The following is a 27,155-nucleotide window of genomic DNA, read 5'->3' on the forward strand; positions in this document are numbered from 1 at the left end:
GGCATTGCATAATATAGGGATATTTTGATGATGTTGGGAACGTGCCGTTTACATGTATAAGGTAACTGAATGCAGTTGATTACCGTATTCCTCCTATATCAAACCCAACACGGGTCGGCACAATATTTGTATAGGCCTATATATCATTGCCTTCTTGACTGGTAAAATGCAAAATTGTAAAGTAAATAAAGACTGATAATGAAAAATAAAGTAACGAATAAGAATAAAATAAATGCTTAAAATAAAATTATATAGGCCTATAAAATATAATTATATATAAAAATAAGAAAGTTTGATTTCAAGAATATTAGTAGTAGTAGTTGTAGTAGTAGTAGCAGCAGCAGCAACAGCAATAATAATAATAATAATAATAATAATAATAATAATAATAATAATAATAATAATAATAATAATAATAAATTTCATTTATGTGCTATGATAGTACCCTAGGTTCTAGATTCCGGTATTGTCAGCTCGATCTTGATTTCATATATAACCCATATCAACAATACGTAAAAGCGACTCCACCACGAGGTATATTTAGCAAGCTAGCTTTTACGTTTCTCTGACACTCAGGGTATATGATAGGAGCCTATACTAACTTTATTAATTTGTTTGACCTTGTGTGACGGAGCACTCAAAATTCCATGCATGATTAAGAACTCGGAAAGAGAGACTGGAAAATTGAGTAAAAAAATAAAATTGCATTGTAAAGTACGTGTTTTAGCTCACGTTTTCCGTTTTGCAAGTATATAATAAAAGTCTTTTGAAGTTCGCCGCGAGGAGCGCCTGTCCTGGTTAATGTTCTTAGACTTTAGTAGCGATGCATAGTATGTTGCCATTTTACAGGTAAAGAAAGGAGGTATCGGAGCACTGACTTCGGTGTTTCGCCAGAATTACTTCCAGATGTACCTCTAGATGTTTTAGCGCCCAGGCAGGCCGTGCTTTAGGTGAAAGCTAAATTTTGGTTGACTCGGTGATTTTACTTGTAAAGAGGAAAGCATGCCGTCCATCACAAAACCATTAAAAGCGAAAGTTGTTTTAAAGACCCGTCGTTATTGTTACTTAATATTTCTTTATAAAAATTAATAGATTGTCAACAAAGGTACTATAATCTACATGCATAAAATTGACTTCAATTTGTAGAATGATAACAGTGCTTGCATTGACTAACCCACATGTATTGCATTTTGAAAAATGAAGACAAACTTAGCCATTCAAGATGTGGTACGTATTACATGTAAGATCTCATATATTTAAGTGCAGTGCTAGAGCAGAAGGGAAACTAGGAAAACTACAGTTTCATCTCACTAGCATGGATGCAAAGGAGCTCAAGCAAACATTGAAAAATGCCAGAGAGGCTATCCGCAACAAGGACTACAAAGAAGCCCTCAAACATTGCAAGGTGAAGTTGGTTTTTAAAAGTTATTATTTCTTTTTTTAGTAAAATTTCCAATACATGTACTGATTGGAAAAGGTTAAAAATACTGGTTAAGCAGGCAAATGCTAGCTGGCTTTTCTTTATTCACATATTTGAGATAGACCAGTAAGAAACAAGAAAACTGAAAAGTTACAAATGCATCATGACCTACTGAGGAAGACTACTCTTTTAAGAAGAACTGCCTTCATTTGATCTACGGTAGGTAATTGTATTGCATTAAGTTAAACTGCTCTTTGTACACAACATAGGCCATCCTGAAAGTAGACAAGACCAATTACAATGCCCTAGTGTTTGTGGGGGTGGCAGCAGAGGGACTAGAGCAGCCAGAACAAGCTCTGTCTGCATATAAGAAGGCCACAGATAGTGCTCCGGATCAGCTCCTAGCATGGCAGGTGAGTAAGACAGTTCTTGTTGTTAAGATCTAAATTTGCCACTCCCATGTTTTTGCCACACGCAAAGTATGCACTTGTGATGGCTTTCTGCAATACCACCTTTTTTCACTTATATTCTGATATTGTCTTTTACAGTTATTTTACTCTTTGAATGGTTTGCCCTTTAGTCATCAATTTTTTACAATAACTTCTATTCAACTGATGAAAAATATTAAAATACTGTTGGAAATATGTATGTTGATTGTGAAAGTCAAATTCAAGTCTTCATAGGTCCCCAATCCTGTCAAAAAAAAAAAGGCCAAGCTATGCAGAAAGAAATCAGTATACATGTATTATATTTCAGGGACTTTGTAATTTCTATGAAAAAAATGACAAGGCAGAATACAAAGATGATATGCTTCAAGTTTATGAGAAATTAATGGCTTTATATGAGAGGTATGGTTTGTTTACAAAGTGAATGAAAGAAGTTTTCTTAATGTTCTGATACAAATAAAGTTAAATTTTGTGTATTTGTGTTAAAATAGGATTATTGATATTTATAAATTAAAATATTGATATGTGCCATGAAAGTCATAATCATATATCAGTGGGTCATATGGTAGCAGTTTATCTAACCTCAACACTGCAACACAAATAAGAGACATTACTTTTACTATTCTTAATTCAACACTGCAACTTATCCTGTTTGTTTTCTTTGTACTTAGTGATTTTGAAAAGAAGTTCGAAACTGGATACAAATTGTGTGATGTGTATGATGGGAGAGGTGACTTTCTCAAGGTAATTGATTTTCAGATAAAATAATGTTGATATATATATATATATTAGCACAGTTATGGTATTGTAGATACACCTAATTTTGTCTGTTTAACTGTGTACTGTTAGAAGTTTAGATCTCATTTAGTCACTTTTTATTTTATGATTTTGTGTTATTGTGGAAATTACTGAATATCTTTGTTTATTTTAGAAGAAAAATGAACTGCTTTTGTTCTACTGACATTCCAAGGCTTCATGTAGGGTGATGATGTTGGTCTAATTCCTAAAGTCTAAACATTACATTCAATGTATGTAGTTTCAGATTTCCCTGGAAACTCTTCTCTCTACTATCAGTATGCCTTTGCTGTGGTCTTCTTATATACAAAGACCATGAAAAATATCCACACACCTCTGAAACTCAGGTTTCTGGGTGAGAAAAGCCCAGTATTAATATATCTCCTCATCTATAATTTGGTGTGAATTAATGTGATTGTGATACATTTATTGCAGGCAGTTGAAATAGGACAGAGCCTATTGAAATGGTGCCAGGAAGACGGTAGAAAAACTCTTAATGTCTACAAAAAACTGGTCAAGATTTTAGAATTGAAGAAGAATTTGCCAGATGATTTGTTTGAGTTGGTGAGTATTATGTAAAAAAAATTAAAGGAATTTTTCCTTTTGAAAAATTGTCAATGGATGTCATAGTGCATGAAAATATTTTTAATTTTGGTAAAGAATAATTGGTGTGATGTATAAAAAACAACAAATACGTAATATATATCATGATCTATTTTAGCTGCATGTTGCTTGTGAAAAAATTGTCCATTCACCACCAGATGGAAGTGAGAAAGATTTGGAGTCCATATGGAAAATCTACATTAATGGGCTTATACAAGTATGTGCAAGAATTGTGATATATACTATTTCCTAATCAGAATGAATAGATAAGCCTGTGGAAGTAATACTATGTACTTTGAGATAATTTTGTATTCTCAATAAAATTTACATTGAAATAACTACTTGAAATAACTACTTGATTGTTGTTAATGTAGTGAAAATAGATCGCAGTAACTACGTATGTAGTACATCCACCTAGACTTCCTCTGCAAGGTTTGCACTGTATTTATTTGGTTTGCACTGTATTTATTTTGATATGAATCTGGTTTCAGAAAACTTCAGAGAGTGCAATTGTGATAGAGAAGTGCAAAGCCATGGCAAAACTATTTCCAAAGTCTGCATTTCCTTTAGAAGTACAGTGCCAGATTATGATGAATAGCTTTTCAGGTGTTTGTTGACTTTTTATTAGGCGTGGTGTCTGTAATCTTTTTGTATAAAGACACTATATGCTTCATGTACCAAATATTTAATTTGAATGGTACAAACAACACTTATTAGGTACACTTGGAAAAAAGAGGTGAAGTCATTCTCTGTATACTATAATTTTCATTTTTAATGATATCATAATAGTGTAAGAGGATTCAACTTGTATTCACAATTACATTTATAGCTGAATTTGATGTGAAGGACATTTGTGACATCAGCATGAAGTTGGAGGAACTGTCAGGTTCAACACCGATGGCAATCCTTGCAAGAGGATGGACTTCTTATTACAGCAGCGATTTTAAAGAAGCAAGGGCTCTTCTACTGGAGGGTAGGTATAATTCTTTGTGTTTGTTTGCGCAGGTCATTTCAAAAGAAGGATTGGTTTTCAAATTGTAGATTTATTGGAGTTTAATAATCTTGTTTTGAATGACAACTGGCAAAATTACATAATGCTGTTCTATTGATATGGTAAATCTCTTATTCAGGTGTAGGTATGGGCAGTCAGAGTATCCCATCAGGGGCATGGTTACTGTTAGCTAGGTCCCAGCTAAAACTGCATGATAACATGGGTGTGGTGGAAACAAGTGAGAGAGGTAACAACACCCAGATTTGTGTACATGTTTTTATGTACAGACACAGATGTGTCTGTACATATAGCCGTCACCTGCGTCTGTCGTCGCCGTTGCCGTTGCCGTTGGCGTGCACTTATACCGATAACACGATAAGTGGAAAACCATTTCACCTTTTGGCTTGAAACTTACAGAAGTGATGAATGTTCATAATACGCAGGTCAAGTTCGTAAATCAGCATGATTGGGTCATTTTTAGGGAATTTATGCTGTTTTTTCACTTTTTTCAGCATATATGCAGCACCGATAACACGATAAGTGGAAAAGCATTTTACCTTTTGGCTTGAAACTTACAAAACTGATGAATATTCATAATACGCAGGTCAAGTTCGAAAATCAGCATGATCGGGCCATTTTTAGGGAAGTTATGCTGTTTTTTCACTTTTTTCAACATATATGCAACACTGATAACACAATAGAAGAAAAACAGATTGGCCAATTGTCATTATACTCACAGGAGTGGTCAATCTTACTAAAACACAGGTTTAGTTTGAAAATCAGCATAATCGTGCCATTATTTTAGAAGTTATACTGTTTTTTCACTTTTCCTCAGATTCATTTCTTAGGCATGTTAACAGTCTCATTATTGAACTAACAAGATACGTAAAAGTGTTTGTGTGATATTTCCTGCATCTTTACAACATTGTTAGTTGATTATGTAAAAATGATGGTAAACTTGTTATTATGTATTGCGTAATAAAGTGTTAAAAATGGAAATAAACTCATATCATTGCAGTTTGTCAGATTCAATCATCCACTATGTTCAGAATCTCAGAATGGAGGAAATTGGACATTTAACACTGTTCTATTGATACTTTTTCCATCTCATCAATTTTCTTACAGTAGTTGGTCATATAAAAATGGCAGTAAAATGTTTATTTTGTTTTATGTTAAAAAAGTGTTAAAAATGGAAATAAACCCATTTCAGAACAGTGCTGTCTTGTTTACATTTTGGCATTTTCAAGATGTGACTTTGAAGTTCCATGGGCCTGAAGACCTTTGCTAGTCACATTTTCTGAATATCTGTGATAATAATATTTTATAATTAAAAATTGATGGTCATTATGCTGTTAAACATTATGTAATATTGCATCAAAATTTGAAGAAACCCCTATTTTGGGCACTGCTCCCATGATGACCATTTAAGGAAAATCATGTCACTAACTGTTCTCAAACTTACAGGAAAGAAACATGGGACTAAAATACAGCTTCAGTAGGCAATGCAGTCTGTTTGGTATTTTTTCTGGCAGTTAAACAGTTTTTTGTGAAAATTTAATTTTCCACATTTGGCATTTTCAAGTTGTGACTTTGAAGTTCCATGATCCTGAAGACCTTTGCTTGTCACATTTTCTGAATGTCCATGTTACTAATATTATATTAATAACATTTGATGGACATTATGCTGTTAAACATTATGTAATATTGCATTTATTGCTGTAAATTTGAAGAAACCCCTATTTTGGGCACTGCTCCCATGATGACCATTTAAGGAAAATCATGTCACTTACTGTTCTCAAACTTACAGGAAAGAAACTAAAATACAGCTTCTGTAGGCAATGCAGTCTGTTTGGTAAATTTTTCTGGCAATTAAACTGTTTTTTTGTGAAAATTTTATTTTTCACTTATTGGCATTTTCAAGGTGTGACTTAGAACCTCCATGGGCTTGAAGACCCATGCTAGTCACATTTTCTGAAAATCCATGATACATATATTTTATTATTAAAAAATTGATGGTCATTATGCTGTTAAGCATTATGTAATATTGCATCAAAATAGAAGAAAACACAATTTTTGGTGCTGCTGCCATGATGACCATTATGGGAAAACCATGTTACTGTCAAACTTTCAAAAAACAAACACAGGACTAAAATGCAGCCTGAGTTGGAAAAGCAAATTATTCTGTAATTTTTTATGAAATGTTACATCAAAATTGACAAATATCTTTTTGCACTGCTACTGCAAACATTATGAAAAGAAAACTTTTTATTATTATTAACTTATGAGTATGATTTTTAGGATTGGCAGGCAGTTCAAATTAGAAAGCCAGGTCAATTGGGTTATCATTTATTATTGAATTTTATGCAATTTTGTGTGAAATTTTTATTTTTCTCATTCTGGCACTTTCTAAGTATAAACTTGAACTTTGATGGGCCTGAAGCCTTATGCTTTTTACCTTCGTCTATTTCCACATAAGCAGTTGTATTGTTTTTTATGTCTTTAAACATTATGTTACTTATGTAATATTATTTTATGCACTGTCATCATTTTACAAATATTGAGACTTTCATCATGTGAATTTGAACTCTCATGGTCCTGAAACTGTAATCTTATTGAAGGGGTGGATTGAGACCATCTTCTGGGTCTTCTGGAAGACAGGTTATTAAGTTTATATTGACTGGTATCTATTTTTTTCTGTTGGAAGACCATCAAAATGGAGGATGGATCAAAATAGATACTTTGGAATACTGTCAGAAAATATCTCAGGGTCCGCTCCTGTTATTGACCATGTTACCTGTTGTGCATGATTAAAATTCAGTGTTGACAGACAGTGCTATTTTAAGCATTATTTATTATTGCATCAAAATTGACAAAATGACCTTTTTTGCATCTTTATTTTCTGTTTTTTGTCTGTACATTTGACAGCTTTGCTGCCTTGTTTTCTTTTCTCTTTACACAGTACTTATTGCATTGTGATTCTTTATAGAAACAGTATCTTTTTCTCTTAATGAACACAATTTTATCAGTTGATTTTGAGTGAAAGTCAATATACTAACCCTAAAATTGCTCCTACTGTATGTACCAAGGATGACATGTTTTCTATGTTCATTGCAACATACTACTTCTCTCAACTCCCCATGACACCATTAACATTCAACATGCTGTCAAATGTTAATGCCTTGTATCTGTTTCAGCCAAGAAAATTCTTAAAAAAGAAGCAACAAATAAACATGCTGCATTGATTAGAGAAATTTTACTCTGCCAGGCAGCAGCATTACTGGAACTAGGCAAGGATACTCATTTAGTGCAGGCCAAGGAGTTGGTACAAGAGGTATTTGGATCAGATTTTATTTGTCTTGTTTGATGTTTGTTGAAAAATTCTACTGTTATGACATACATATTATATACATGTAATATTAACAACATTAAAAAAATTAACAGAAGACCAGTTGCAGAACTGGATTAACTCCTGGGATTTTGTGCAAATAATCTTTTGGTATTGCATTTTCTGATACACATACGAGTACCTTATTCAAAATTCCTGCGTTTTGGACCTTAAAGTTTTTATGATTGCCTGAAAACTATATATAAAGCTGATCAAATTGTCACCATTTTACATGACCAGGTCATATCCAAAGATTCTACCTGTACCACAGCTAAGGAGCTCCTTTGTTATATTGTACTGGCAGAGGGAGATTTGGATCAAGCACAAAAGGTACAAGTGATCATTATTATGAATGATTTAAATGTCATATCTGTTCTCCTATTAAAAAACAATATTTAAACTTGGAAAATTTAGTAAAGTTTTACATTCTAATAATTCATCAGCAATGGTATAAATTAATCATCAAGATCAAGGTTATTATAACTAGCAGGATAGAAGTTGTCAACTGATGTCTTTACTGCAGTATTTGTTACATTTCCAATTTTGTTTTTCAGCTGTGTATGGGGTTTTCTGATTCCTCCAGTGCCTGCATGTTGGCTCTAGAAGGATGGTGTCTGTTTGTTGCTGGTCAGCTGGAGGAAGCCAATACTAAGTTAGTATTGCAGATCCATGTGCACTGTCTTCTATTGGCAAGCATTAGAAAGATGTTATGTTTAAATGTTGAATTATGATTAGTTTGGAAATATAAATTTTGATATTGTGATGTGGTCTGTAGACAGAATGATTTCAGTTTTCAAATTGCCAAGGTATATTCTCTTTATTTTTATGATCTTTGGAAACCTAGAAATTAAAGGCAATTTATTGTCACATTATTTCATATTGTTTCCTATAGAAATGAGATAAGAAACAGAGTTTCAACAATAAGCTTTTTTTATGAAAAAGAAAACTACCAATATCTTCAAACATTTCAGATTGACTAAAGCAGTGGAACTTTCAGCTGGGGAGGATGGCAAAATTCTGTACCAGCTGGCTAGAGTCCAGTGGAAGCAGGGGACCTGCCACAAGGAGGCACTGACTAACTTCCTCAAGGCAAGATGCTCCTTTTCTTACATATTTGAATATGATAATAATAATATTGAACATTGATTTAAGATCACTAAAAATTTGTTAGTTAAATTTAAGGTAAGTCTTGTACCATTTACTGGTTACCATCTTACAAATTCTATTTTGATTAAGTTACAGAATTTTCCTTCCAGGCAGCAAAAGTAGACCCTTACTACAGTCAGCCATTTTTATACCTAGGGCATCACTATGCACAGGCGGGAGATCAAGTGTTAGTTATTGTTTACATTATCTAGTCTTTGAAACAACATACTTATCTTTCTGGAGTAAAAAATATTTACATGTGAAATATTCATGAAATTTTAGTTCAGTGCTGTCAGTATATATATCTTTGAATAATTTGTCAGTAATATTTGGTAATATTTGTTTGCTTTACTGTAACTGGCTGTAACTGGCTATATAGAAGATTTAATTATATACTCATTTTGCAGAAAAGCCAGACGTTGCTATCAGAAATCATTTGACCTTGACAGCAACAATGACGAAGCTGGGGCTGCTTTTGTTGACATTTTGAATTCTCTTGGAGAAGAGGTAGGCTCTGTTGAACATGTATTGATTTAAAGTTGATGTTTTCAGTATAGAATGTAACTATCAAAATATCATTGTGAGAATATTAATTATTTGAACCTCTTTTGTAAACTTAATATAGTTTACTTGTCCAGAGTTTTATCTGCAGGTTTTTAAAACAAAACATGATAGATTACTCCAGCAGAGATCAAGTTCTAGGATGGGTTTCAAGCAGGTGACTTTGAACCTGTACCTGTGTGGAAATTGAGTTTTAGCTGAAAGATTAACATATTCTTTAAATAGGATTCTGTTTTTAATGCTTCAGGATGGTGCTCTGGCTGTATTATCAAGAGTGACAGCAGCAGCCAGTGCTGGCAGTGTAAAGTGGGCCTGGATGAGATTAGGCTTGCACCAACTGAAACACATGGAACCCACAGCTGCCATAGCCTCATTTCAGTGTGCACTCAGAGCAGATTCTAATGATAGGTAAAGATATATGTTCATGATTTCAGACAATATAGACAATTTTATGTATATTCTTTGAAAAGATGTATGTATAAAAAGTATGGTCTGTGATGTAAAAAAAAGAAAAAAACTTTTGGGATATATGGATTTTTATTTTCTTTTTAGACATTGTTGGGAGTGTCTTGCAGAGGCTTATGCCACCAGAGGGAGCTATACAGCAGCGCTAAAGGCATTCACAAAGGTTGCTGAGGTATGCAATTCCAAATTCTACTAGCACATATTTGAAAATGATAAACTATTTCAACAGATCCCAAAGACATTGGATTCTTTCATTTGACTACTTGCAATTATGTTCATTTTGTTTCAGATGTCAGAGGACAACATGTACGGTCTATACCAGTAAGTATCCACATTACTTGTGCAAGACATTTGAAGGTTCCTCTTTTACATTGTTGGAAATTAACACAGGTATTTGAATATAGAAATCATGGTGTCATATTTAAATTTTAATAAAAACGTGAAAAATATTTCCTATTTACTAGGTTTAGCACAATGCCAAAATAGTTTTCTTTTGTTGCCTTCACAGGATTGCCTCTATCAAGCAGACCCTGGGACTATATGCAGAGGCTGTTCTGGAGTACCGGGCTATCCTGACCAAGTCACCAGACTATGTGCCTGCATTGAAAGGTAGTTGTACTATAGTGTCTGTTGTCACTTATTCTGTCAGCCATTACAAATTTAAATATTCCATTAGGCCTGTGCTCTAGTTGTGGTATATTTAAATTTTTGGGTTGCATTATTGGTGGAAAAAAGGATTCAAATGTTGACCCAAAGTAGAAGGACAGAAATGAGATATGGAATTAATTTTATATGAATGTTTTTTCTTTGTTTACCCAAGGTCTAGGTGAAGCTTATGTCCATCTTGCAAGGGACTCACTGAAGCAGGTTTTCTCTGGCCGGGCAGTTGACCAGTGTCAGGAGGCCATTCACCACTTGACCAGGTATATAATATGTAAGCAGATACTGAATCCTTGCTGAAACTCATACCCATGTGGAGTAACGGAAGTAGAATATCTAAAAGTAGTGGAAGGTGGGGCCTGCAGATTTTACCTGTGCATCAAGAGCATTTTAATCTGTGAAAAAGATATTTATGTAAGGTTGTATTAATTTAGTACAATAACTGAGAAAAGTATATGCTTTAAAGTACCCAAGTATATGATTTGAAGTACTTAAATTTTACCCATGATCCCAACTTAATTGATAAAATTAAAATTTATTGAAAATGCTGAAGATTTTTGTAAGTCCTTGTATTTCAATTAAAAATGGTCAATTTTAATAAGTCTTACTTTATTCTTAAGAGCTGCCTCATTCAGACCAGACCTGTCATGTGTGTGGAAACTGATGGGAGATGCCTGTACTCTGATCCATGTGGTGGCAGCAGAGCGGGTCAGGTAATGGAAAGTACTGTGATCACACTGCAGGATTGATATGTAAAAATTGCAAAAAGCATGTACATTACTAGTGAACTACAACCAGATGTCATTGATATCCACAATATTACAAATTGAAATTAGAAATCCCATGTAAAATTGGAGATTAAAAATTGACTTGATCACACAGCTTTCATATGTACACTCATGAAAAAATACTCTTTGTTTTTAACCTATAATGAATTGGAAATACACCCATTTTTCAAATGACACAGACAAACCTTTACCTGTCTTATTCAGAACTACAGTGTGAACGTGGCCCTAGTCTGCCCAGTAGACTGCCAACTATATTCAATGAAACAATATGTCACTTTTCCCTAAATTCTTACTTGTTGTTTATAAATAAATGGATAAAAAATCAGAGAGATAAGCACACATTACCACTCACAACTACCACACTTGATAGTGACTCTCAAGTTGATTTTTATCACGCCTGTGCTTGATCTTTGTAGATATTGGAACAAAGGTGGTGAATATTTGAAAAAATGAGCTTTTGATTAACTGAAATAAAGTTTTTTTGTTTAATGGTATGGCATTACTTCTTTTGAAGCATGAGAGTCCCAGGCATGTTGTTGGAGAAAGGAAAGAGTGCAGAATCAGAGCATTTGAGTAAAGCACAAGTTCTTACCCTAGGTGCCAGGTAAATAAACACTTTTGGATTAATGAAGAATATGGATGGATTTGTTCTGTTTTGTGATACGAATTAACATCAGTGAGTCATCTTATGCCAGTTGGATGAGATAATATTGTAGAAATACAGTTGTATTGTTTGTGCCCTTTGTGCCCTTTTTTTCTGATCAGTTTTTGTTCATTGTAATCATGTTTTATATTTTCTGTAAATTCTTATCTGCTGTGGTATTTTACAAATTTTAAATGACATATCTAATATACATGCATGTTTGTCAGTATATATTACTTATATTGGTACATTTCTAGGTGTTATGGACGGGCACTGAAACTGCTGCCAGAATGCTCCACCTTGTGGCAGGACTTGGGACTAAATTACTACAGACAGAATCAGGCCACAGTTGACCTCCAGGTCAAAAAGGCAACAATGGACAAAGCAGTCCAGGCACTGAAGAGAGCTGTCAGTTTAGACCCTAGAAACCACAAACACTGGACATCACTTGGTGTGGTGGCAGCAGATATGGGTAAATATAAAAGTTTACAAAAACTTTCTGAGATGTGTTTACGTTTAATTTAACAGATAGATTGAGATAGATAGGTAGAATGATTTATTATTTTATGCAGGGTAAGGGTTTATGGCATATGTATTATCTTTAGTTTGAAACACTACATTGGAAATCAAGTCACTTGCATGCATTTAGACTTGTATCTATGCTGAATAAATATGTTATATTGAAATGCATGTTAACATTTTTAATTGAAAAAGAAAATCTAAATGCCTTAGTTGACAGCAGCATGTTGCTTTATATTGACGAATGGTCAGAAAATAATGCTTTTTGCTTACCTAATTTTGTCTGTTTTAGTGGTAGGTGATTCTGCTCTGGCTCAGCACTGCTTTATCCAGTCTCTGAAGGCAGAACAGAATGTGAGTTGACAGATATTGTCAGATGGTAAAATACCTGTTAGGTCTGGGTGATACCAGATTTTTGTATAAGTCAGCCAGTCATGAAATGTATGTAAACTGAATGATTTTATATCTGAATTAGTTTAATGAGATCATCTGTTTAATTGAAATCCATCATTGTAATGGGATGAGTGATATACCCAAAGCAATTTTCATTTAATATGTAATTTGTTGTTTTTGTCTTTTCTGTAGAAAGTAACATAATAGTATTAAATAGAGGCATTGGGTTTTGTTTTCATATTTAATTTAATTTAATTCCCTGTTTCTTTAAACTGTGTATAAATTTTCCAAGTGTCATGTTTACTTGTTTTCTAGAATGTTGTTGCTTGGACAAACCTTGGAACATTGTATTTCAACAATGGTCAAGTAGAGGTAGGCAGTCCTTGAATACCACTTCATTCATGTTACTACTTAAAATTTCATAATATCCAGAAAAATCAATTTGATCTATACAAAAGTCAAAGTTTTACCGAAGTTAAAATGAATTTTGGTGTTTCAAAAAGAAAATTTTGATTGCATTGCTAAATATTAACCATTAATGGTGATAAGATGAACATGTTACTTCCAATTATATTTCTGGTTTGTAATATGTCAGTCATCTCTAAACTCCACTAATGATGTTGACTGAAGAGGAGACCTACATATGCAATGATATTTCAGCTTGCCCATGAAGCCTTCAAGTCTGCCCAGTCTCTAGACCCTGGTTATGTGGCATGCTGGATTGGACAGGTATTTTTACACTGTTTTTGTTATTTATATTTTTTATTGTTTTTTTTATTAAAATTGAATTAATCATTATTATAATTTTCTTTACAACATACTTGAAAATGTAAATATAATTTGAATAAATTGTGAATAAATAAATTAAAAATTCTTCAAATACAGTTTCAGTCATTTGGAATTAGTAAAGCCCATATTACTACTGAAACAACAAAAATGTAGAATTTTAAAAGTACTACATACATTACTGCAGTGGTAATCTTCTTCTGTCCAGGCAATGATAGCAGAGACAGTGGGGCATGAAGATGCCATGGATCTCTACAGACACACAACTGAACTGGGACACCATGTAAGTGAGGGTTTGGATGTTGACTTCTCATGTGTGGAACAATTTGTAGACTGCTTTATTCATATTTTATTGAATATACTAATACCGACGTCTTTGTCAATGTATAATTGTATTGCCTTATAATTGTATTTTCAGCTTGAGGGAAGTATTGGGTATGCTAATTGGGTGTGTCGCACACTGGAGGATAAGAGTAACAGAGATTCTGAGGTGTTCAAGTTTTCAATTGTGCAAATGGATGCCATTCCAGCAGCATGTGATGCTTTGGCAAAATACACAGGTTAGCAGTTTATATTGGGAAATTAGTCATGTTGGTAAACACTGTCAAATGAGCTAGATGTTTTTGTTAAATCTTGCATCTTGTTGTAGGTGGCTATAAAATATAAATATAAATATAATATGGTGTGCATGGGTTTGCATGATAAAGCAGTATATATTGAACTTGAGATAATATGTTATATTATAGGGTGTCAATGGTATTAAATTTTATAAATATTTGTTTGGCATTCATTTTCTTACGCTCTGATATATTAAATAATAAAAAACAATATAACTATTTTGCATTATAAGTCTACTACATGACCAATATAGTGTGAAAAGAATTGAAACCTTGGTTATTTTATCAGCTGATGGGACTGTTTTGTGAACTTGCTTACATCTTAAAACTTTCAGATCTGGTGCGTACCAATCCAGCAGCTTATATGATGTATGGATTGCTGTTGGAGAGACAGGGGCTATATAAGCTGGCAGCTCAGGCAATGGGGAAGTAGGTGTGATTTTCTATGTATATAATATGATTACAGTTCTATTCTGGTGTCACATTGAATTAAGGAAAGCTTGCACAAGTCTTGTTTTAATCATGATTATCAGTCAACCTGAATGTCAGATATAAGAACATGATATAAAATGTATAGTTTGTTTGACAGATGTGTTTGATATGGTGGTAGCCAGTTGAAAATTAGATTGTAACTTTCTACATTCAAACTTTTTATTGCATTTATTTGACCATGATGAACCTTTTTATTGCAGTGCTGTAAAACTGATAGACTTTGTACAGGATCAAGATAAAAGAAATGTCATTCACAGCAACTATGCTAGGGTTTTATGGTTTGTAGTGAACAATTATATGGTATAATTTCCAGCAATCATATTTGAAATTTCACAAAATATGCTAAGACAATAAAAAAGGTTTAACATCAGACATTTTATAGTTGTATGTTAAACAACTTTATAAACACTACTTTAAAAGGATGTAGGTGTTTTCATCAATATAATAATAATAATAAGTTAAATAAGAAAGATTGAAATATGCCACATATAAGGGTCTGCCCTCCATTGGGCAAGAGTTGAATATTTTCCGTTTTTAAGGCTGATAAGGCAAAGAAATCTATTGTTTCCAGTCATGTGGATCAAGCTACAGAAGCCGTTGCCCAGTATCAGCTAATACAACCATTGAATAGATATGAAGATGTGTGTGGCCTGGCTTTGGCACTCTACAGAAGTGGACAACTGACAGAGAGCTACCAAGGTAGATCCCATGTGATGCAATTGCAATAAAGTGTTTGTTTTTATTTCATTAAAGGTTGATTTCAAAAACAAACACAAATTCTTTTTAACAGAATTATTATCAACAGAGCGCTTCAATGGCAAGAATGTACAAGTATTATTATTCAAATAACAGAATACAACCAAGTTAAGACGGTGTTATTTGTCATCAAGCTGACTTGCATTCCTACAAGAATATCATATTTTTTAAAAGCATGTCAGATGTATTAGAAAGCCTCATCCTGTGATGTTCCAACAGTCAGAACAATTGATGAAAAACAACTGAGACATTTTTTTAAGAGCTGATGCTCCCAGCTGTACTGCAACACTTCAAATATGATTTGCTTGTTTTTTGTCTACATCATTATGTATCATGTTTTTATTGCTAGCCTATGACCAGGCATTGCACTTGGCCCCCAATGCTGAAGAGAAGTCGCATGTGTTTGCTGCCATGGGGATGGTGGCATATAAGGTCAAGGACTTAGATACTGCCAAGACAGTTCTATTCCAAGGGTAAGTACAGCTTCTCTCATTCTTTGTACTCAGATAACGTCAGGGTGTAATGGGACAAGGAATGACAGGTGATAAATTTATTTAGCATCCAAATTAAGTCAAAAGAACTGACCGATAGTGTATATTTTTATGAAATCAAAAAATTGGATAATTGAATAATTAATGTGGAGACATAATTCAATTCATTAATTTCAAAGCTTGAATATGCTTGATTTTGAAGATGTAAAAATGTAGAAATGATCACATGAAAAAAGTCTGCATGTACATTGGTAGGGTTTTATAAATACCTAGTTTAATATCAGCTGCAGATATTGACTGAAATGTTATTCCTGAGAAATGTCCTATGCCAGTATCCATGCTTAAATAATTTCCTTTAGTCTGGGAGCCAAGCAACAGCGATGACTCCAATGGAGTTTTTAGTTTACCTTTAAGGCTTTTACAAAGTCTAGTTTTCATACATTTGACAAAATAAAAGATGTATAATATTCATAAAATCTACCAGGTCCCAGTGCAGCCCTCCTTCAAAGCTTGGCCTGAAGGCTCTGTGTAGCCTAGGTCTTATCGAGGGAGATGTCACTCTCAGTGCTGCTGTGTTACAGGAGATACCACAGCTGGAGGAGGATGCTGATATGTTTACTGATATCACCTGGCTGACAGCAGCTCTAGCTCTGCTACAGGTGAGGCTGAGAAGTAAATGTAGATAGCTTGTGGTAATGTATGTGGGGTCAAACAGTGATTATATATTTTATATTTCTTATGTCTTGTTTAATTATCTCTTTATTGTGTAAGGGGGTTATTACACAGGTTTCTCTGCTGTCTAAAATCAAGAACTTGTTTATATTGAGTTATAACCAATATGCTGCCAGTCTTCTTCTTTTGGTCATTCCCCCCAAAAAGATAATTTTATTAAATATGTTTTTTTGGAGTCACTGCCTAATAGAGTGAGCATAATTCAGTCCATTGAATTATAGTAAATGAATTGATTCAAAGATTGTTCAAAAGGAAAGAGTTATAGTTTATAAGCAGCAGAGGTTTAAGACATAAGAGCTGCAAAACATCTTTTTGTGATCTGGTTGTCTGTTGGGGTAAGTTTGTCCCCTGTCCAGTTCTTTGTCCTTGTCTGATTTTATTATCATATTTTGTACTTCAGGGCAAAGCCAAGGCTGGGAGAAACCTTATCCTGAAGGCTGTCCATAAAAACCCAACATCAAAGGAGTTGTGGAAGCTGGCAAGCAAATACCTTCTGCAGTTTTTGCCATCTGCCTGTGGTGGCGCCACTGCTTGTGCCTCTGAGGTCCATGATGAGCTGACAGGGAAAAATGTATGTGTAGGATCCAATATTAACAGTGTGTTCTACTCAGCTGAACAAAAATTCTACCTTGAATTTAGTTATATTTAGTGGATAAAAAGTATCTGTTCAAAATTTACACCATAAAATTTATTATTTCTCATTTATCTCTGGTTACTAACTTTTACCTATTGTAGCATAATGATGTACTACTATATTTGGTGTTTTGTTGGTTATTTCAGAAGCTGCCAATGTACAGAGCCCTTGGCTGCTTGGCAAAAGGATTGCATTCAAGAGTTGACTGTCACAAGAATGCTTTGAAAGTAGCACAGAAAGCATTGCATCTCCAACCAGGTAATGAGATATGCAGTGATGTCATTTAATGAAAACAGATGTTATATGCTGGACCGTCCAGGGTTTTTCTTCAAGATCAGCATCCAGATCAGTATTTCCATTTTACAACTAAATTTTAAGTTCAGACATTTTGGAAATATATGAAGGCAAAAAAAAAAAAGAAAGAAAGAAATTCACAATTTTACCATTTACTTCAGATAAACTAGAGCATCACATAGTCCTGCTGTCTGCTATGTATGCTGAGAAGATGATCAGGCAAGACCCAGAGTCTCTGTCCTTTCATTCAGCTTACTGGGAGTTTGTACTGTGTTGGGGTGAGTAATAATTGTACTGGTAAAAAGTAATGCAGTGTGTTATCGTGTGTGCATGCATGCACATGTTCATGCATGTTTTTGTAATTATTTTTATTAAAAAGCAATAATTGTAAGGAATATTTTCTGAACATACTGTGAAAGAATGTGTAAAGATAAAGAAAAATTATACTAATTTCAGTTTTGGATCTAAGAAAGCATTAGCTATTATTTTTCATGTATCCCTCTAAAATATGTAATATATTATGCTGTGTATTGATGTTATTACTTTTGTATAATAGTGGAAAAGGCGTTAGAGGAAGACAATACCAGTGAAGAGATGGAGATGTCAGTCCTTCACAGATGGTGTTTTAAACAAAATGTTCTTAATCTTTTGTTATTTGGACGAAAAGAAGACACAATTGATATACTAAAAAAGGTTAGTTGTTTTGTTGACATAAAAGGTGCAAAACATAAAGAGACTTAAAAATTAAGATATCCATCACAGGAATTGACAAAATGCCTTGTAAAATTTATGTGTCAGTGTTTTAAGTATGCTTTTCATGTAACCTTTGAATCAAGGTTTTTTGTTTGCAGTCTTACAGCATGATGCTGTACAGTTTAGAAATATAATTTTGATGCTACAGTAACATTGTGAAGGCTTAACTGATAATTACCAAATTTATTTTCTCTCACATTTTATCATAGGCCCTGGAAATGTATGGAACCGATGATTTGCTTGGCTCCCTGGCATTGTATGCTGACAACAACATGGCAGCACTACAACAGTCTTTGCTTCAGGCCCCAAATAACTGGCTAGGCTGGCAGGTATGAGTAGGGGAATTTAGAGGCAAATTCAAGATTTACATGCCTTTTTTTTTTGTGTGTGTGTGTGTTTGTGTGTGTTTGTTTCATGGAAAAGTTTTTTTTGTGTGTGTGTTTGTGTATGTGTGTGTGTGTGTGTGCGCATACATGTTTTACTATACTTCAGATTCCGATTTTATAATTGTTTAAAATGAGTCTCGTTTCATTTGTGGTCGAATATAAATGCAAATACTCTTGCTTAAAGCTGGTGCAAAAAATTGTAACCCTCATTATTTTTACTATGATTCAGCCTTTAGAACAGTTTTAAAGCTTTAAACATGATTTAACAGAATGATGTGTATATATTTTTCTCTCCAGCTACTGACCACCAGCTACCTAACACAAGGTTTGATAGAGAATGTGGAGATAATCTACAAACAGTTTCTGGAAGTGTCAGAGTAAGTTGTGTGGAAATATTTTGTCTCTATACAATTTTCCAGCAATGCAATATAAGTATGTAAGACATTCATTATTTTAGTCACCACAAAAGAATGTTATTGTTTGTATTGTTTGAAAAAATTAGGAATAATAAAGAAATGCAGGTCACGTGTTTGCTACTTGAAGTAGGAGGGTATTATGCAAACGGTCATGTATTACAAACTGTTCAATCAGGAACAGCATTTTAGATCAAACAAACAAATGGTATCTTCTGTAGATGCTTTGCTTAAGTATTCTAATCTTCAGTTCCAGCCACAAACTTCACTGTGCCATCCAGTTGGCCCACTTGTCGTTTACACAGTTACTTAAAGAGGGCGCTAGTGACAAGTGGGGGTCACTGTGCCAAGATGCCCTTGGTGAAGCCTTCAAGTTGGACCCACAATGCATTCCTGCAAATCTTATGCAAGGGATTTTATTGATGAAGGGAAAGAATCCCAGGTGAGGTTTAGGTTTGGTCTTGTATATATATATATATATATATTAGAATTCTTTATTCTGCTGCTTCTAGTCATCTTGTCAACTCAATGGTAAACTTGTAATGATACCAACTCATAAATGTTAATATTTTCCATCAAGGAGAATACATTATGGATTTTTTTTTGAAAAGATTTCTTTTCTTTTCTTTTCAGACAAGCCAAGAGATACTTTCATTCTGTGCTGCAGGCTTCAAGTGTAACCAACCTGGCTTCCAGGATAGCCAGGCGTCTGCTACTGCCAATATACAAAGCCAAGAATGATACAGAACATTTAGAGGTAATGGTTCATTTTTATTATTCAGAACAAAAACAGAAAACAAAAAGTTATTCTTGGAACTTGTTCTTAGGTTTGAGGAAATTGAAAATTCAACATTTTACAGAATGTATTCAGACTTCATTCTGGTTAAAAATGTACCAAACTATGTCAAGCATGTGGGATGTCAAATGGGATGACATTATTAATCACACTAATCATTGACAAATAAATGTAAAAATAATGCCCGTTTAATGTTAATTGTTGTTTTGGTCTTAGAACATTAAAGAGAAGTGTATAATAATGAGTGAAACCATGTTACCTCTTTTGATTTTCTTTTATTGCAGGAACTCAAGGTCCAGGCAAATCTTGAAAAAGATATGGAATTTCTAAAGATATGTAACAAGTGATGCAAAATGACATGACTCAGTTTAATATGGATGCCTATTTAAAGTGATCAAACTTTTTTGTGTGGGGATGCAATCCTTAATGTACTGACGAATTGAAAGAATTTTATTAATAGTATGAATATTGGACAAAATATTTATTGTACAAATACTGATGTAATCCATCATGGTGGTAATTTTGATCCTTGATTAATGAGCATGACTGCTCTGAAATTTGTCTAAAATATGAAAACGAAAATAAATTATTAAAAAAATATGTATTGCTGTACACCAGCTATTTCAGGAGTTGCACTAAGATTGTAATTCCTCTGCTATTCTAAAAACAATATTTTAAGAAACTAATAATGATATCTATTAAATTATATATGTTCCAATTTTATAAGTTTGGGTTTTGGTCCTTCCAAGTGTTCATTATCCTTGTTAATGCCATCAGCCTGTGCACAGGTGGACTCTGAACTTTCAACAAAACCTGCTGATTTCATTGAATTCAAATCCCTTTCTGCATCTTGTTCTGTCAATTCTAGAGATTCCGTATTGAGGTTGTTAAGTTTAATGGATTCTGAAAGAATTTCCTGAGTTTTGCTGTCTTTTTCAACATTCTTTGAGGAATTGTCATCCAACTTATTCTCTTCCTTGACTGGCCCTATCTGCCTTAATCCGTTTGAAGTATCCATAGTATTTGTATCTTCCCGAAGCTCCGAATCGACTAAAATAACTGGTCCTTTTTTCTTAGTCTTTTGTGTATGAACAGATTGGAGGGAGACAACTGGCCTTTGAAAGTCCATTACAGTCACGCCAAGTATGCAACACAATTTCTTCATAACGTCATCCACAAAGGCATTTATTTTTAAATTGCACTTTTTGTCATGTTTTGTTGGTTGAAGATTAACAACTGCTAACTTCCCCCCATTCTTCTTGACAGCAAGAGGCAGATTTCCACTTGGTACAATTTGAAGGGTGGTCCCTAGAGTGAGACTCAAGTCAGCCATCTTAGAATGTTCATCAGCTAAGTCTAAATCTCTCTCGGGGAGAGAATCCTCCCAATCAAGAATGGTATCATAAAGTTTCCCTCTGAAATGTTAAGTAATGTAATATAATTTTATTATGAGTGAACTTTTGTACTGTTTGCTTCCCAATGTGAACAGTGTGGTAAAAGAAACATCAAACCTGGTGAAGTGTTGTATTAGATAAATTTGATGGTGATGAAAATGTGGCCTTCTGTAGCATTTAATTTAATTCTTTTTTAAATAACACATAATTTAATTTTACTCATTATTTCTACCATGTTTCAATTTAATAAATAATTGCTTTAAAGTTGCTCCTATAGAAATGTTAATTGTAACTTTCTTGGAGCCTTACCTGCACCTGATCCCTTTAGCTTTTGTATATGTGCATGAATTTCCAGTTGGTTTCAGTGCCATTGTTGGAACAGCATGACTTCTAATGTACTACAAAACAAACATTTTTAAAATGGTAGACAATAACTACACAGTGTTAAATTTAATGTTGAACCAAGAAATAAATGTAGCAAAACTTATGTATAAAATGCTTCTTTTTTCCCCACATTACAGACAGTTAACAAAGCCTTGATGTAACCAGAAATCTCTGCCCTGCCCTGCCCTGCCCTGCCATACCATACCATATCATACCATACCATACCATACCATACCATACCATACCTGTGCTCCACACTTGTTGCACTCTTCCACAAACATGTCGCCATGAAGCTCGGACAACCTGTTCCTAGGAAAGCCTGACCTTATGTGTAGACCATCAACATTCTGTGTAATCACATAATGCACCAACCCTGCAAAATTATGAACTTAGGTAGATGATTGTGTGTAATGTGATCTGACACAATGTATGTAATGTGATCTGACACAATATGATAGAGTATTTTTGTTTTGAACAAGAAAAAGTCTGCATAAGTGCAGAACAAACCAACATGTAAGACTTACCAGCCCTCTCTAAAGCCACCAATGCCATGTGTGTGAAGGTTGGCCTGGCACTATCAAATGTCACATTTAGTTTTGGTGCCTGTCCCTTCTGTTCCAATGTCCAAACCCCTTTTATAAAGAAAATGCCTGGCTATCAGTTTATCTTTTTTCTTCAATAATTTAGGAAAGACAAAAATCATTTTGCTGACGTTTCTTCAACCTATGAATCAAATCCATGACTAAATGAGAACTAATAAGCAAAATATAATTCTTACAGTACATTCATGAGCAGTTATAGCTCAAAATGCATATTTAATCCAAATCCTCACATCTCAAATAATGCAAACATGCATAGATAATCATACTAATCACATCACTTTCTATCCTTTAATTCTTATACAAGAATGAGATGAATACACTTAAACACTGAGACAACTGAATACATTTTGCACTGAGACCACATATTTGGTTTACAAGTCCAGAATGCCATTCATACCATTAGGTCCCCTAAAATCTGGAATTCCTGCTGCAGTGCTGATGCCTGCCCCTGTATGTACCACTACATGACGACTACTACGAATCCACTCTGCCAACTGCTCTACTTTCCCATGTACCTCTGAAGGAGAATCAAATGTCTCTGGCAGCCCACATTTCCCCTTGTGTTCATACTCTGACAGGCCCGTAGCATAGTTGACTGACATCTTGTAGGTGTAGAAGTCTTACTAAAATATAGTTACACCCTTTCTTTAGTTTCCTGAAAGTGTGATGAATTTCTTTAAATGGCATTGATAAAAAACTTAAATGCATTTTTTTTTTTTTTTTTTTTTTTGCAAATTTATCTATCTGTTATGGAGTGTAAAATTTAGATGGTGCATAATACTATAACATGTAAGTTGTACTTAAGTGATCGTAACTGCAAATACTGCAGGAATTAAAATAAAGAAAACATTTGAACTACATGTACATTGCCTTGACATATCATGATCTTGTCTGTACACCCTATGTATTTATTTGCCTTTTATGCAAAAAGAGAATGGTCTGCAGTCTTGTTTTTTTGACCGATTTGTCTGCATGATCACTGTATCGGCTGAATATGAACAGTGCTCAGTGGCTTTTAGTTATGAAACATGAAAGAACTTACCAAACCTGTAACGTGCAATGTATCTGGATTATATATTTTGCCGATGCTTATAGCACGGCGTTAAAATTAGCTCAAAGAGCTTAGATTTAAAATAAAGCCGCCGAGAGAGTTCGACCAAGTTGTTCCTGCAGAGATGGTTTGTGCCTTGTCGCTCAGGTATAAAGAAAATACATATATCTTCCCATTCTTCTACCTTGTTATGAATATAAATCTTAGTATCAAGTTTCATTTAGTCCACACATCCGTGCTAAATCATGTTATTGACAATTTGTTAAAGAGTTGCCCCGAAAAGGTGATTTTGCAGTAAGCCAAAAAGCGGTACTAAAAGTTTACATGACAATGTGCGCCCCCACGCGGTACACAGTGGAGTGAGAACAGCAACCTGTTCGTGTATTTATTTCTGTACCTTCTACTTCTCGGGGTTTGGTACAGTCGTACAGCTACATATATTGAGATCAAGGCTTGTTTGACTTTTTAATACGTTTACATGATGAATTTGATATAATTATCACCAATTTCATTTAACGGCGTCGTTTCTCCAAGGAAGATTCCGCCATTTTAGAAAGTGATTGAACACCTCTGCATTTAGTTTATTGATTGGTCTTTGTAAGAGTCATGCATAGGGTGGCACTATAACAGACTTGGGAGAAAGGGATCTGAAAGTGAAATCAAGGTAACACATGTCTTTTATATACATGATGTATTTTAACGTACTGTTAATTAATGTGTAGGGAGGTGTAGATTTCCGTTTGAAATCTACATGATAGGTAACGTTATTCAAAACGCATGGAACGTGAGACTAATGCAGCAACAGCTAAGATCTCGAGCAAGAAGTCACGTAGAACCTAGATATGCAACAGGAGGCACATATTGTTTGGTTCAGCTAGTGTGTTTACTACCAAGACTGTTATAAAGTTTATACATTTTTTTAGAAAATGAATCGTGCCTGACGTTTTTGAACTTGAACTTTCTGAATTCGTTTACAGAGCAAAGGCTAAAAAATAATGTCCCAGGCTAAATATAGCTTTAAAGTATTTGTCAACAACAAAATTAGACCTCATTTATATAGTCATCATGGAAAGTAGTTTGATCGCTTGGGTCTGAAATATATTCAGTAATTGCCACATTTATGAAAAGAATATATTTATTTATTTTCTAGTCAGGTTGAAAAGTTCTTCCAGGGGTCATGCCAGGTCATTCATTCAAAAGCAAAAGAGAGCTTCCATATACCATATAAACCTTGGCAATGTCAGCTTTTCAGTATTTTCTGCTGGCATGTACAACACCAATAGAGAAAATTAAACATGCATGTAAATTTATAACACGTCTTAAGGGTTTTGTAAATATAGAAATATGTAAAATATTATTGAGAACATTGTAATATGTAATTTTTTCACATGGTTTTGGATAGTTTATGGAAGGCAAGTGTCTAAACACTTGGTTTTAGCTTATATCATTATCTGTGCAGTATTTAAAAAAAGAAAATCAAATAAGTTATCTGTGGGAAATTAGAAAAAAATATACTTATTTCATTATAAAATTTCTGTTTTTAAAGTATGTTAAATTACATTTTAGTGGAATATTTACTGTATACATAGTGTGTGGGTATCAAATGAACTGCTTCGAGTCAGTGTGTCAGCTTAACTAAATAATAAACAAATATTGACCAGGTAGGAATTCTATTGTACTGGTCTACCAGACCAGCACACCAAGCAAGACAACACCCATTTCATATAAAGAAATCAATATTTAGATGAAACATTTGCATTGATGATTAATTCTGCCCATTGGGCCTAAGTTTTGCAGTTTGAAGGACTAATCTGTTTTATTGCAGTATTTGCTGTGATTATTATCAAATGAATGAATGTACCAATCTTATATTAACATTTAGAAAATTTAGATTTATCAAGCTTTATGCTATGGTTATTTGAATTTGAGTCATATTTTTACACCTATTGATGTGGAATATATCTGATGTTCTCAGTCATATTATATGTAATCATTCATAAATTTAGAGGCAGATATTTTGTCTTATTATCTAATTAAGATAGCTGCTAATTACCATCGTTTTGATTAAGAAAATTAAGTGGTTAGCCGTAGGCAGTGCTTATTATTCTCCTACACAGGTGTGATGTAGTAATTAAGGAGATGACACACCCTCAGGTACACATATAGTACATTTTGGCAATGTTCTCTGTAATGACATAAATTAAGATTAAGGATTTAATATCTTGAGCAGTAGAGAAGTTTAGCTGAAGAAGTCATGTACATTTTACTTTAGACATCCCTTAATTCCATTAATTCTGTGAAAATATATACAACTTTTAAAAAAATTTGTTTTATGATTCTGACACTAACAACCTAAATGAGAGATCTATGCCATCATTTCTAGTTACCTTAGTTACCTCTGCAAAACTTCATATCAAGTCTTCTTTGTAGCTTAGCAGCCACAACAGATAGAGTTCACTCGGGATAGTGTTAGCTAATCACTTATCACTAAATTTCTATAGAGTTGTCAACAGACAGCATGTGGTAGACAGTCTCTGCAGCATAAATCAGCGATAAGTGCATTTGAGTTTTGGGACAGTTTCACTGCATTTAAAAGAGGAAACACTATTTTGGTTTTGGCATTTAAAGGTAAGGGTAGGGAATCAATTGTGGAACAATTGGCCTCTATTACTATCTTAGTGAAAGTCACAATTTCCAGGCTCTGTCTATATCTGCACATTCATGGATTGAGAAGCCTAAAGCTTTGTAATAAATCAGCAGTCTGTAAAGTTACCAAAACATGTTTTGGACACATTACATTTAAACCGTTAATATAAGGAAACAGACCATACTGTTTAGAATTTATTGTTTTTCAATTAGTGAAAATGTAATTACTAGGACTTCTAAGCACCCAGTTAGGTGAAGAAAGGTTGAGTTGGTTTTTGAGGGTTTACTCAGTTGGTTAAAAAGAAAGCTCAGGTACAAGAACAAGCCAAACTGGCATGATAATGTTTCTCCTAGTATTGAATCAGCTGTAAGCAATTTTTCAGCCCAAACAGCAGTTGACTTTTGTGTTTTCTTAAAGAATTATCCAATATTATTGAGGTCAGAATGCACAATTCTTAGGGCTTGTTGAGTGTATCATCTAACTGCGTGGTTCTTTGAAGCTGGTAATTAACACTGCTCTGTTGCTTATTTGTTTTATTTATTTTTTTGTATACTCAGTGGGTTGATGTTTGCAGTGTAGCTAATTAGAAAAATTTACATCATGTTACTTTAGTTAATACTAGGTTTAAGTCATTAAAAAATCATTTAGTCAGTTCACCTACTTGCTTTTCTACATCTGTATCAAAATCATAAAATGGTATAATTAATCATACTTATAAATATACTAATTTGTATGTATTAATACATACTTACTAGTACATATTTGGTGTCTGGCACAGACTTGCTAGTATAGCCTAGTAGGGTAGAGCATGAAAGACACATTAAAAAGCAATTGCAACGCTGTTTTGGAATAGATATATAGTACCGTAAGCATAATTCCCAATTACGTCAAGGTAGAAATCACAGTTCCTACCTTCCTAATTATTTGTTATTTGGATTTATGGCAACCAATAGAATTAATAAAACTAACCTTTTACTTAACCACAAGAGTGTATTAGTAGTAGTTTTACTGTTTACCTTACTGATGGCTGAAGGCACCTGTGTGGTGGACTGTGTCCAGTGGGTCTTCATTTTTATGATTGTCCAGATTTCTGTGCTGTGACCCTGAAACAA

The 27,155-nt window shown here is 33.9% G+C and overlaps 3 protein-coding genes across 12 annotated transcripts in view; 2 read left to right on the forward strand and 1 right to left on the reverse strand.

Moving 5' to 3' along the window:
* Positions 1-824: 824 nt before the first annotated feature.
* On the forward strand, positions 825-20,565 carry LOC106171390 (superkiller complex protein 3). Of its 3 annotated transcripts, none has more exons than XM_013551722.2 (43): positions 825-950; positions 1,267-1,405; positions 1,690-1,833; positions 2,177-2,268; positions 2,538-2,610; positions 3,097-3,225; positions 3,383-3,481; positions 3,756-3,870; positions 4,094-4,237; positions 4,395-4,502; positions 7,450-7,586; positions 7,881-7,970; positions 8,195-8,292; positions 8,612-8,729; positions 8,897-8,973; positions 9,194-9,293; positions 9,595-9,755; positions 9,900-9,984; positions 10,102-10,133; positions 10,321-10,421; positions 10,633-10,735; positions 11,093-11,185; positions 11,775-11,864; positions 12,161-12,375; positions 12,715-12,776; positions 13,131-13,187; positions 13,476-13,544; positions 13,810-13,884; positions 14,020-14,161; positions 14,554-14,647; positions 14,911-14,988; positions 15,282-15,409; positions 15,816-15,939; positions 16,442-16,616; positions 17,090-17,260; positions 17,470-17,581; positions 17,779-17,895; positions 18,174-18,310; positions 18,580-18,699; positions 19,054-19,133; positions 19,420-19,611; positions 19,803-19,926; positions 20,250-20,565. In XM_013551722.2, exons 2-43 carry the CDS (start codon positions 1,316-1,318, stop codon positions 20,310-20,312), a joined length of 4,614 nt encoding a protein of 1,537 aa, XP_013407176.2. In that variant the 5' UTR covers positions 825-950; positions 1,267-1,315; the 3' UTR covers positions 20,313-20,565. The 3 variants fall into 3 exon arrangements, with proteins under 3 accessions (XP_013407176.2, XP_013407175.2, XP_086854981.1); XM_013551721.2 differs by having other exon boundaries at positions 830-950; positions 1,262-1,405; XM_086998855.1 differs by having other exon boundaries at positions 843-950; positions 1,315-1,405.
* On the reverse strand, positions 20,221-27,078 carry LOC106171392 (NAD-dependent protein deacylase sirtuin-6). 3 transcript variants are annotated; one of them, XM_013551729.3, is made up of 6 exons: positions 27,060-27,078; positions 22,743-22,968; positions 22,268-22,375; positions 21,989-22,116; positions 21,669-21,757; positions 20,221-21,380 (listed from the first exon to the last, which is right to left on the reverse strand). In XM_013551729.3, exons 2-6 carry the CDS (start codon positions 22,945-22,947, stop codon positions 20,669-20,671), a joined length of 1,242 nt encoding a protein of 413 aa, XP_013407183.2. In that variant the 5' UTR covers positions 22,948-22,968; positions 27,060-27,078; the 3' UTR covers positions 20,221-20,668. The 3 variants fall into 3 exon arrangements, with proteins under 3 accessions (XP_013407183.2, XP_013407182.2, XP_013407181.2); XM_013551728.2 differs by lacking the exon at positions 27,060-27,078 and adding an exon at positions 23,388-23,697; XM_013551727.2 differs by lacking the exon at positions 27,060-27,078 and adding an exon at positions 23,388-23,696 and having other exon boundaries at positions 22,743-23,000.
* The window catches only part of LOC106159787 (adhesion G protein-coupled receptor V1-like), a 127,434-nt gene continuing 123,991 nt past the window's right edge, over positions 23,713-27,155 (forward strand). For all 6 annotated transcript variants that reach the window (XM_086998849.1, XM_086998853.1, XM_086998851.1 and 3 more), the window contains exon 1: positions 23,713-24,060. The gene's annotated coding sequence lies outside the window, so the exon portion shown is untranslated. The remainder of the gene's footprint in view (positions 24,061-27,155) is intronic.

Source organism: Lingula anatina, chromosome 1 (genome assembly GCF_051362555.1).
Source record: "Lingula anatina isolate TDL-2025a chromosome 1, LinAna3.0, whole genome shotgun sequence".
Taxonomy (NCBI): Eukaryota; Metazoa; Brachiopoda; class Lingulata; order Lingulida; family Lingulidae; genus Lingula; species Lingula anatina.

What these genes read in the sequence shown, in the direction of transcription:
- LOC106171390 (XM_013551722.2), top strand. Translation starts at nt 1,316, where the DNA reads ATGGATGCAAAGGAGCTCAAGCAAACATTGAAAAATGCCAGAGAGGCT. An exon ending in ATGAAGGGAAAGAATCCCAG is followed by an intron (nt 19,612 to 19,802) that starts GTGAGGTTTAGG and finishes TTTTCTTTTCAG; the next exon opens with ACAAGCCAAGAGATACTTTC. An exon ending in ATGATACAGAACATTTAGAG is followed by an intron (nt 19,927 to 20,249) that starts GTAATGGTTCAT and finishes CTTTTATTGCAG; the next exon opens with GAACTCAAGGTCCAGGCAAA.
- LOC106171392 (XM_013551729.3), bottom strand. Translation starts at nt 22,947, where the DNA reads ATGTCAGTCAACTATGCTACGGGCCTGTCAGAGTATGAACACAAGGGG. An exon ending in GGTGGCTTTAGAGAGGGCTG is followed by an intron (nt 22,117 to 22,267) that starts GTAAGTCTTACA and finishes ATAATTTTGCAG; the next exon opens with GGTTGGTGCATTATGTGATT. An exon ending in GCAACAAGTGTGGAGCACAG is followed by an intron (nt 21,758 to 21,988) that starts GTATGGTATGGT and finishes TTTGTTTTGTAG; the next exon opens with TACATTAGAAGTCATGCTGT.